We start from the raw sequence: 12770 nt of genomic DNA, 5'->3' as shown, positions 1-12770 counted from the left end.
AATATTCCTATTTCTCAAAAAAAATAGACGACCTGACTTGGTGGGAGAAAACCAGGAACCTATCCATGGGGTTTCCCCTGGAGGATCCAACATGGATAACCATTACTACAGACGCAAGTCTACAAGGTTGGGGTGCGCATTTGGAAAAGGATTGGATTCAAGGTTCATGGACACAGAGAGAGAGCAATTTGCACTCAAAGCTAAGAGAACTGAGAGCAATATTATATGCCCTGCAAGGCTTTCGACAAGCAATAACGAATTCTTGGGTGAGTATCCAAACAGACAACAGGGCAGTAGCCTCATATGTAAACAGACAAGGCGGAACCAAAAGCAAGGCTCTATTACGAGAAATATTTCCATTGATGGAATTTGCTCAAGACAAGCTACAGGGCCTGAAAGCAGTATATCTTCCAGGGAAAGAAAATGTTCCGGCAGACTTTCTGAGCAGAACGAAAGTTCTATCAGGAGAATGGCAATTAAACCCAGAGGTATTTCAGCACACCCCAGGTCGATTTGATGGCTTCGTATCGGAATGCTCAAGTCCCAAAGTTTTTTTCTCTAAAGGCAGAATATCAATCAGCAGGACAAGATGCCTTTTCCCGTCCTTGGGACTTCGATCTGGGGTATGCATTCCCTCCCCTGCCTATGATTCACAGATTGTTGAGGAAAATTCGGAAGGAAAGGAAGACGGTGATTGCTATACTTCCGAGTTGGCCGAGAAGACCATGGTTCCCACTCCTGAACAAAATGTGCTTGGGTCCTCCATGGCCTCTTCCTCCAAGAATGGATCTGTTAATACAAGGTCCAGCGATGCATCCCAATCCAAACCAATGGAAATTGGCGGCTTGGCTCTTGAAAAGCAGAGACTTTTAGAGCAAGGAGTACCAGAGCCAATGGTGAATACACTGCTGAAATCCAGGAAAAATTCCACCTCTGCATGTTACCACAGGATATGGGATTTGTTTTGATTATGGGCAGAAAAGAAATCCAAAAATTTCCTACAGCCTTCGAATATAGATATTCTGGAATTTCTAAACGAAGGTCTAGAGAAAGGCCTAAGCTTGAGCACTCTGAAAGTTCAGTCATCAGCTCTATCGGCCCTGTGTAACACCTCCTGGGCATTAGACCCTATCATTGCGAGGTTCTTTAAGGCAGCTATACGCATAAGACCTCCATCTAGAAACTATGCTCCTCCTTGGGATCTTCCTTTGGTACTGGATGTTTTGTCAGAAACCCCCTTTGCTCCGTTTGATGAGTTGGGTATTATTAATCTGACATACAAGACCTTGTTCTTGGTGGCAATCACTACAGCAAAAAGAATATCTGAAATTCAAGCCTTCTCCAGTGATGCTAATCACGTTCAGGTTTTCCATGATAGAATTATCCTAAGACCTAGAATGGAATTCCTACCAAAGGTGGTTTCTAGTTTTCACTTGGCTCAAGGAGTGGTTCTACCATCTTTTTACCAAAACCCCTCTTCTGCGGAAGAAGTTAAACTCCATCAGTTGGATGTGAGAGAATGTGTAATGAAATATATAGAGGTCTCAAACAGATTTAGAAAATCGCAGCAATTGTTTATTATCCCGTCAGGATACAGACAAGGGGAGGCGGCCTCTACAGCTACTTTAAGGTGTTGGGTTTCAAATACCATATATATGGCATATAAACTCAAAAATCTATCTCCTCCAGAAAAGATAAAGACCCATTCTACGAGAGCATTGGCCACCTCCTGGGCTAATTGTGCAGAGGTTCCTTCTGACGACAAATGCAGGGCAGCCACCTGGTCGTCACATATAACCTTCATCAAACATTACAAACTGGATGTGGTCTCTTCCTCATCATCCTTCGGTAGAGGGGTTTTGTCCTCAGTGAATCTCTCATGAATAAATCTCCTTTGCAGCATAATATTGGAGTCTCGTTTTTATTCACCCTCCCTTGATTACGGAGCTTGGGTATTACCCATTAGTGATGCTGCCATGAATGGCCAGGAATATAGAAAATTTTCTCCATACTTACCGTAATTTTCTTTTCCTGGCTATAATTCATGGCAGCATCAGCAACCCTCCCAACAATTTTTTTTTAGCTTTATACTAGACTGTGGGTTAGAAGGAGGAGGGACCTTTTATACCTATAGTCTGGTTGATTAATTAATTGTTTCCTGTCCTGTTCCTGTTAGGGGCGGAGCTAACCCATTAGTAATGCTGCCATGAATTATAGCCAGGAAAAGAAAATTACGGTAAGTATGGAGAATTTTTTCTATATTAATGAAGTAGAATTTATTTTCTGTGAAACCGCAATATTTACATTTTGCCTAAACCACGCATTTTAGCAGCTGTCAAATTAATATCTACTAGAGGCGCTTCCTCAGTGAAGAAGATCTGTGCGGTGTGTAATATTGCTGTACTACTAATAATGATTAGTAAAGCACACACTATAGGTCCCCAATGCTTCTTTATGACATGCATTCAATTAAACTGAGATCATCTTATTGATGAATTAAAAGGAGGCCTTGTGGCTACTGTTAGAAGTCTGTCTTGGCACTTGATTACAGGTATTTTTTTTGTGTGTTTTTTTATCTTCCAAATCGTGAAAGAATAACCCTAATTTTAGTTAGTGTGCTCTTACGATGCTTACATATTTAGAGAACTTAATAACAGTCAGAGCGGTTTACCAAAGCACTTCTAGGAGTATCCATCCATGACTGTGGGTGGTGGATACATTTGTGAAGCAGACTGTATGTTTTATAATTTTTGATACTTTAGGTTTTTCACAAACACAGCATACATAAATCGATGTTGTGGCTTTTGTTGGTGTTATTGTAATGTAACTTTTCCCACACCCCGAGATGACATTGTAGTCTGACTTCCATGTCTGATTAGTCATTGGGAGGACATGGAATATATTACTAGTGTACTCACGCAGATTAATAGCTTGTGATGTTGCTCAATGCTTTGTGAAGGAGTGGACATGTATTTTAGTTTGGGCACTACACAGCAAAAAAACAATATTGTTTCATACAATGATCTATAACCTGCATAACACATGGGGGAGGGGGGGGGGGGGGGAGAGAAACATGCAACTGTTCCAAGGGAATACATAATTGCATTAAACTGAGTTTAAATTAAAGGGACACTATAGTCACCAAAACAACGTTGGCTTAATGAAGCAGTTTTGATGTATAGATCAGGCACCATGCAGTTTTACTGCTCAATTCTCTGCTGTTTAGGAGTTACATCTCTCAGTTTATGCAGGCCTAGTCACACCTCCCTGCATGTGAGTTACACATCCTTTCTAAACACTTCCTGTATAGAGTCACCTAATGTTTACACTTCCTTTATTGACGATTCTATTTCATTTATCTCCTGCAAGGTTAAAAGCATGTAATTAGAGTTCAATTTACAGAGCAGGAAATAAAAACTTCTAAACTAAGTTAGCATCTGATTGAAAATTAAACCATTTTTTACACAGGCTGTTTGTCACAGCCAGGGGAGGTGTTGCTACGAAATGCATGGACAGAAACAAAAGTGATTTAAACTCTTAAATGGTAGTGAATTGAGCAGTGAAATTGCAGGGGCATGATCTATATATAAAAACTGCTTAATTAAGCTAAAGTTGTTTTGGTGACTATAGTGTCCCTTTAACCCCTTAAGGACACATGACATGTGTGACATGTCATGATTCCCTTTTATTCCAGAAGTTTGGTCCATAAGGGGTTAAAGCGGTACCTTATCTATAATCAAAGGTTTTCAGTGCCAACATCTATAAAAAAAGAGATGTAGCCCAGGATTTAAAAATCCCATATACTACTTATCCATTGAAATGAGCCAGTATTTGCTGATATTTACCAGGAGTCCTTTGTGTCTTTACTTTCTGTTGGTTAGCTATGATCGAACATTTCTGTAATTCCTGTAACTGTATTTAGCTCTGTTTCTGTAAACATAATCTTTAATGTTGCCTTTTTGTGACCAATGCGCCTGCAGTGTATTGTGACTTTTAATAATGTGACCTGAATTCTTACTGCATGAATTTTTGTTACCAGTGATGTATTAAAAAAAAAAAAAAAGCAAATCAAAACAAAAAAATTAAAAACAAAACAGTGCCCTTCTGTGTACATATTCTGTCCCTTCTAGCCAAGAACGCCTGTCTGTTCTACGTGTATATATACAAAACCTTGTGAACTTTGTTAAAGGCAATAATATATCTTTAATGGTTTTGCTGTATCAGTAACTTCATTGTTTGTTTGTGACATATTTTAACCAGAACAACACATAAATGTTTCACTCTATTTCAAGTATGTCCTGTAGAGGACATGTACAATACAATGTAACAGTGTCTAAATATAGAAAGTGTTCAAGGTAATAAAACTATACAATTTGTATTAGAAAATGTATTCAAATGTATCCAGGAGATAGTGCGTGTTTAATTTTGATTATTGAAGCTTGCACACCTCCCTAATGTTCTCTTTAAGCTATACCTATATATCTTACTAAGCAGTTCAGGTTTCCGTGTACTTAGCCCTATTATGCAAGCACTTCTCCAACCTCCCCACAGGGGAGAGGAGGCACAGCCCAGCCTGGGCTGGGAGACTTTAGTCTCTGTTCAGTAATGCTTCTGGGAAGCACTAGGACAAGGAGACATTCCAGCAGGCTTCAGCAAGAGCCAGCATTACGCAGCTCTCCTTTTGATTCGAAGATGTCAGTGTTGTCAGGGCAACTGTGAACAGCGGCGTATCATATTTTCTGCTTCTGTGCTGTGTGCTGAATATTTTAGTGTGCTGAAGCCGGCAGAAGGTTAGAGTAAGGTTCTGGTGCAGTAAGACAGGCTGCATATTGAATCTGGCTGAGCTTCAAGGAAAAGAAGCATCCAATATTTCCTAGTTTTTCCAATCTCAAGTAGTAGGAAGGCAAGGGTGGTGGTGGGGGGGGTTGCAGTTTCCAAGGCTTCGCACAAGCTAGTGGATGTTGGCGTTGGCATTCTATTCCCTCTACCTTTGGAGGTTGTCTGAGAAATCTTGCAGATGAACAAGGTACATCAGTGACCAATTCTTCCTGGGGAGCTGCGCTAGGAAGAGCAGGATACATGCTGATATTTCTTAAACCCAGGGGGAAAAAATCAGCGGCAGGGAAAATGCCAGGAACATCTACAGCCATACGACATGAAAGAATAAAGAAATCAGGGGCCAGGCCTACTCCCCCAGTATTATTCACCATCACTGAAGAGGATGAGCCTCAAAAGAATGGGACTGTCAGGAAAACGAAAGGTAGGCATCCTGCATACTTTACATTATGCTGCATACAATGCAGAGTCATTGAACCCTGTTGCCCTTCATTGCAGTTGAAAGCTGTGCTTTCTCAAAGAGGATTAACACTTACCTGTATTCAGCTGTCAGCATGCAGTCCTACAGTCTATATAGGCACTAACCCATTGAGTACTATGTTCCCTGACTCATTCAGAAAAGATGCCCTGGCTGGATGATATTGACCATCTGTTTTCATGCACACCATGTGTAAATTATTTTAATCCTTTGCATGCCTGAACCATAGTGGTTTTCATTACATATATGTTTATGGTCGCAGTTGACTGGATATCTGGGTATGCGATGAGACATTGTTTTTATGGCACAATTGAATCAAACTTTTATGTATCACTGGAAGAGATGGGGGTTGTTGTACATATTGCTTTCAGCAAAGGGTGAATGTAGCAATTAATGTGTGTTAGAAAAGCCAGTAGGAATAAAGAAACCTACTCTATTTTTAATTTAGTGACTGGGCTTGCCATAAATTGCTCTTATTTTTTTATATATTTATATGTATATTTATATATGTATATGTATATGTACATATATGTATATTCGACACTTGCAGTTAAGTGATCTCCATTTGTGTCAGAGCTGTTAGACCTTCATAAGATAGTGTGGATGTTTTCAGAAATACAAGGTCCTCCCCTATACAGCATTGTCGGCCTGCGCATGTTGTTTTGATAAGGTAGCATGCTGTAGTTAGCTAGTGTGGTGTTTGGGCTGCCACATGCATGCTAGGCAGTGACATTGCATGTTGTAGAAACCCTAGTATTGAACGACATGAATCTTTCCATTTCATTTGTACTTCGAACAGCTGAGGAGTGTCATGGGTGTAACTGAAATCTTCCCTCAAAGATAATCCATTATTAACCTCATAGTCCTTAGTAATGCCAGCCAACATTCAGTATAAGTATATAAATAGTATTTTTACTGACATATACATGTCTGTAATATTATTTTGTTTTATTATTTCAGAGATTATATATGTGTCACTTATGCAGTTATCCAAGGCTGATTTATATATGTCTGTTAAACAATCATTTTTTGGCACTTATGCTACACGCAATGTAATTTGTAAGAGTGTGAACTGTAAAAAAAATTCTAGATGAATTTAGAATTACATTTTTTTGCCAAATTAGCTAAATAAGAAAAAAAAAAAAAAAAAAGGTTCCCTTTGAATTTGCATTCAATCCCCAGCCGTTCACACTTTAGTGAATGATCTGTATATTTTCCAAAGTAATCAGCCAAGTGTCTGCTTCAGAATCATGTGTCAAACTGTCATTGTCTTTCTTAAATTTCCCTTATCTACCGGTACTCTGTTTCTAATTCTGCAGGAAGAATATTTGATCTATTTAAACCCATTTCACCCTCTTATTTCTTTATCTTTCTAAGTACCCCATTTTGCTGGTGATGATATAATATTGAATGCAAAGTTTACACAGAATCAAAGCCTCACCATAGGGCTACCCCATTACTGTAAAATAAATTGGTACCTACATAAATTTCACCAACTTATACTATGCAGGAGATGCCATGATTACATAATAAAGAAGTACTTTATTGTTCATGAAACTTAATGGTTGTTTATGTGTAATCAAATAGTTATCATGCACCTAAATTATAGTGCCATTTAGAAAATGCCAAATTATAGAGTTAATATTAACAGATTATAGAGTTATTGAGAGCGAAGACGGGCTTAATTTCAACAACATTTTCATTATTCACCATAATTCTACATAAACCTTTTAAATTGGTCACATACTTCAGTGATGTAACTCGCATGGATTGGAAGCCAGAGTTTTTGCTTTCTTAAAAGCCTCTAACTGCTTTCGAGGATGATAGATAAATGATTACAAGTTGTGTGAGGATTTAAGTACTGGGGAAATACGAATATTGGCCCCTGAATATTGGAGACCGTTCATAAATTAGGATGTTATAAAGGTTGAAAACCCCAGGTGAGAATCACAGATTGATGTACACTAGGACAGTGATGAAATAAAGATAGAGGAAGAGGGAAGAAGTTTGTGCAAGTGTGATCCATTAGTCCCTTAGGATCAATTGTTTGTCTAGTTCAGCAGTTTTAACCCCTTAAGGACCAAACTTCTGGAATAAAAGGGAATCCTGACATGTCACACATGTCATGTGTCCTTAAGGGGTTAAACTAGTGTAGTGTGACTCAATGGTGTGCCTCAAAGGGCCACTCCACTGCCCAAATCCTAAAAATAAATCAAAAGTCACTGTTTAGGATATATGCATGCATTTTTAGTGTACACAAACACAAATGGACAACATACAGATACAGAGACACATTCTGACAGACGTACTGACACAGACAGCCATACTGAAACACACATACACAAAGACATTCTGAACCACACAGACACTGACGGACTCACACACACAGACATACAGATACACTGACAGACTCACTCACACACACACACATACAGGCATACTGACACGCTGACAGATGACCGGCACATATACACACAGACAGATGGACATACTGAAACACACATACACTGACAGACATATTGACAAACACAGACATACAGAACCACACGGACACACAGAACCACACGGACACTGACAGACTCACACATAGACATACATAAATTCTGGCACACATACACACAGACAGACAGACATACTGAAACACACATACAGACATACTGACACACTGACCGACTCACACACACACACACACACACACACACACAGACATACTGACAGACTCACACACACAGACAGACATACTGACATACTCACACACACAGACATACTGACACACTGACAGTCTCTCTCTCTCACACACACACAGGCATACACACAGACACTGACAGACTCACACACACAGACATACAGATACACTGACAGACATACTGGCACACTAACACATACACATATACATATATACTGACACACACACACATACACACACTCAGACACTCAGACACTCATGCACAAATTTGATAACCACCCTCCAGTTTCTTACCTTTTCCTGGAGGGTGGCTTCCCTGGGGTCCAGTGGGGTGGCTGGGAGTTAAGCTCTCCTGGCCTGGCCCCCTCCGGAACAGCTCCTTCCTCCCGCGCGGCTCCTGTTTCTGTGGGAGGAAGTGACGCGTGGCTGTCACTTCCTCCCAGTCGTCTGCCGGAAAGCAAGGGCCCGGTCACGCTGTTAAAGCACCACCGCGCCCGACCAGGCCCCTGCTGACACAGGCCCACCGGGTGGCCCTAAGGGCATGGGCCACCCGATGGGCCCCCATAGTTTGCGGGCAGAGGGCAAACAGAGCAGCTGTCTTGGGCCCCCCAGCAGGGACAGGGCCCGGGGCAGCTGCCCCGTTTGCCCCACGTTAAAGACGGCCCTGTCTCCATTCTAAGCCCCACCCAGACTTTGTGTCTGTCAAATCACTTCACAATGGACCCCATTGAGAAATATTTGCAGGGCAGGTGCTCTGGGCAATTGCCTGCTTCTTGAGTTTGGCTCAATTCTGCTAAAGAACCAGGAAGTAACAGGTACTGGTTGTCAGTTACATGATTTATTTGTAAATGTGCCAAAATCTATTAAAATCTGCAGTTTTTATAAACTGGCAACAAGAGGACACACTCTTCACACATGAAGTATTTCAACATGCTGAAGTGCTTTAGTGGGTCTGGAGTGTCCCTTCTAAAAATGTGCTCTAAACACATTGATATTAATTAGGTTAATTCAAACTTTGTAGTGTGTGGTGTTTTTGTTTGTTCTTTTGTTTTGTGTCCACATAAAAAAATATTTTCCTATCTCTTAGTTCAACTTTAAGGAATACAAGCATGTATTCCTGACATTATAGTTATAAAAACCCTGCTCCCCTTGCCTCTCTTTAAAAAGGTAGTTTACTTACCATTTTTCCAGTGCTGCTCCGTGCCAGTGTCAACATTGCTGACCCCGCTCTGCCTACTTGGCTGAGATGATAATTTTTGACAATATCAGCTAACTTCAATGCTTTCCCATAGGAAACATTGGGAGGCTATTGCGAATGCACAGCAAACGCCACATTGTGCCAATCAGCATTTCTTTATAGAGGTGCATTGATTCATGGGGAGCATTCATAGAGACTCTGAACATTAATCCCAAACAGTGTGGCATGAGGCATCTGTAGTAGCTGTCTGCGTTAATGTGGTGACATTCTGTCATCAAACTATTATGGTGACCAGGGGTCATGTGACCAAGCTCATGTATGCCTTTATTACAGGAGAATACGCTTTACCCTTTGGTATGAAATTAAGTAATGCAATACCTTTACAAGTCAGAAAATAGATAACCACTTCCCTCTATTGCCATTCCTCCCTGTTCCTTCTTGGCTGTGCTACTGAGCAGACATGTGAGCAGACATGGGCTAACTTTTATCATGGGGAACTGTGAGTGGGATCTGGTGACCTTATAAGATTTAGTTGTTATTGTTAGATTGTTGTTGTTGGTATAGTTAGTTAGATTGTGTCATTATTTGTATATTGTTGCTGTTTTGTCCATGAATAAATATTTGTTAAAGGAACACTATAGTCACCTAAATTACTTTAGCTAAATAAAGTAGTTTTAATGTATAGATCATTCCCCTGCAATTTCACTGCTCAATTCCCTGTCATTTAGGAGTTAAATAACTTTGTTTATGTTCATGCAGCTCTAGCCACACCTCCCCTGGCTATGATTGATAGAGCCTGCATGAAAAAAAAAACTGGTTTCACTTTCAAACAGATGTAATTTACCTTAAATAATTGTATCTCAATCTCTAAATTGAACTTTAATCACATACAGGAGGCTCTTGCAGGGTCTAGCAAGCTATTAACATAGCAGGAGATAAGAAAATCTTAATTAAACAGAACTTGCAATAAAGAAAGCCTAAATAGGGCTCTCTTTACAGGAAGTGTCTATGGAAGGCTGTGCAAGTCACATGCAGGGAGGTGTGACTAGGGTTCATAAACAAAGGGATTTAACTCCTAAATGGCAGAGGATTGAGCAGTGAGGCTGCAGGGGCATGTTCTATACACCAAAACTGCTTCATTAAGCTAAAGTTGTTCAGGTGACTATAGTGTCCCTTTAAAGTAGACGGACCAGAGTTTATATGTGTGCGTTCATCATTTATATAATTTGGTAATATACCACATGAGTGACTATCACTACAGGGAGTGCAGAATTATTAGGCAAATGAGTATTTTGACCACATCATCCTCTTTATGCATGTTGTCTTACTCCAAGCTGTATAGGCTCGAAAGCCTACTACCAAATAAGCATATTAGGTGATGTGCATCTCTGTAATGAGAAGGGGTGTGGTCTAATGACATCAACACACTATATCAGGTGTGCATAATTATTAGGCAACTTCCTTTCCTTTGGCAAAATGGGTCAAAAGAAGGACTTGATAGGCTCAGAAAAGTAAAAAATAGTGAGATATCTTGCAGAGGGATGCAGCACTCTTAAAATTGCAAAGCTTCTGAAGCGTGATCATCGAACAATCAAGCGTTTCATTCAAAATAGTCAACAGGGTCGCAAGAAGCGTGTGGAGAAACCAAGGCGCAAAATAACTGCCCATGAACTGATAAAAGTCAAGCGTGCAGCTGCCAAGATGCCACTTGCCACCAGTTTGGCCATATTTCAGAGCTGCAACATCACTGGAGTGCCCAAAAGCACAAGGTGTGCAATGAGACATGGCCAAGGTAAGAAAGGCTGAAAGACGACCACCACTGAACAAGACACACAAGCTGAAACGTCAAGACTGGGCCAAGAAATATCTCAACTGGTACTGGTACTGGTTTGGGAATGTTGAGATGTTATATTGGTTTCACTGGTAAAAATAAATAATTGAAATGGGTATATATTTGTTTTTTGTTAAGTTGCCTAATAATTATGCACAGTAATAGTCACCTGTAATAGTTGACCTGTAGTATTTTTTTGCTTCAGTAAATCTGCCTAATTTGAACCTTATGAGTGCCTGAAGCCTTTCTACTTTCTACTAGGAACACATCTACAGGGAGTGCAGAATTATTAGGCAAGTTGTATTTTTGAGGATTAATTTTATTATTGAACAACAACCATGTTCTCAATGAACCCAAAAAACTCATTAATATCAAAGCTGAATATTTTTGGAAGTAGTTTTTAGTTTGTTTTTAGTTATAGCTATTTTAGGGGGATATCTGTGTGTGCAGGTGACTATTACTGTGCATAATTATTAGGCAACTTAACAAAAAACAAATATATACCCATTTCAATTATTTATTTTTACCAGTGAAACCAATATAACATCTCAACATTCACAAACATACATTTCTGACATTCAAAAACATAACAAAAACAAATCAGTGACCAATATAGCCACCTTTCTTTGCAAGGACACTCAAAGGCCTGCCATCCATGGATTCTGTCAGTGTTTTGATCTGTTCACCATCAACATTGCATGCAGCAGCAACCACAGCCTCCCAGACACTGTTCAGAGAGGTGTACTGTTTTCCCTCCTTGTAAATCTCACATTTGATGATGGACCACAGGTTCTCAATGGGGTTCAGATCAGGTGAACAAGGAGGCCATGTCATTAGATTTTCTTCTTTTATACCCTTTCTTGCCAGCCACACTGTGGAGTACTTGGATGCGTGTGATGGAGCATTGTCCTGCATGAAAATCATGTTTTTCTTGACGGATGCAGACTTCTTCCTGTACCACTGCTTGAAGAAGGTGTCTTCCAGAAACTGGCAGTAGGATTGGGAGTTGAGCTTGACTCCATCCTCAACCCGAAAAGGCCCCACAAGCTCATCTTTGATGATACCAGCCCAAACCAGTACTCCACCTCCACCTTGCTGGCGTCTGAGTCGGACTGGAGCTCTCTGCCCTTTACCAATCCAGCCACGGGCCCATCCATCTGGCCCATCAAGACTCACTCTCATTTCATCAGTCCATAAAACCTTAGAAAAATCAGTCTTGAGATATTTCTTGGCCCAGTCTTGATGTTTCAGCTTGTGTGTCTTGTTCAGTGGTGGTCGTCTTTCAGCCTTTCTTACCTTGGCCATGTCTCATTGCACACCTTGTGCTTTTGGGCACTCCAGTGATGTTGTAGCTCTGAAATATGGCCAAACTGGTGGCAAGTGGCATCTTGGCAGCTGCACGCTTGACTTTTATCAGTTCATGGGCAGTTATTTTGCGCCTTGGTTTCTCCACACGCTTCTTGCGACCCTGTTGACTATTTTGAATGAAACGCTTGATTGTTCGATGATCACGCTTCAGAAGCTTTGCAATTTTAAGAGTGCTGCATCCCTCTGCAAGATATCTCACTATTTTTTACTTTTCTGAGCCTATCAAGTCCTTCTTTTGACCCATTTTGCCAAAGGAAAGGAAGTTGCCTAATAATTATGCACACCTGATATAGGGTGTTGATGTCATTAGACCACACCCCTTCTCATTACAGAGATGCACATCACCTAATATGCTTAATTGGTAGTAGGCGTT

General features: G+C 40.4%; 1 protein-coding gene across 4 annotated transcripts in view; it reads left to right on the top strand.

The window, feature by feature from the left end:
• MAP7 (microtubule associated protein 7) overlaps nt 1–12770 on the top strand; it is a 171650-nt gene that overhangs the window by 43985 nt on the left and 114895 nt on the right. For 3 of the 4 annotated variants that reach the window (XM_063443271.1, XM_063443270.1, XM_063443269.1), the window contains exon 1: nt 4594–5260. The exons of the other annotated variant lie outside the window; for it this stretch is intronic. In XM_063443271.1, the coding sequence (XP_063299341.1) occupies nt 5080–5260 (181 nt within the window). In that variant the 5' untranslated portion in view covers nt 4594–5079. Of the gene's footprint in view, nt 1–4593; nt 5261–12770 lie in introns of those variants that run through there. 4 annotated transcript variants of the gene reach the window in all.

This window comes from Pelobates fuscus, chromosome 2 (genome assembly GCF_036172605.1).
Source record: "Pelobates fuscus isolate aPelFus1 chromosome 2, aPelFus1.pri, whole genome shotgun sequence".
Taxonomy (NCBI): domain Eukaryota; kingdom Metazoa; phylum Chordata; class Amphibia; order Anura; family Pelobatidae; genus Pelobates; species Pelobates fuscus.
The sequence above is the reverse complement of the archived record's forward strand: the minus strand, read 5'-3'. Positions and strand labels throughout refer to the sequence as shown.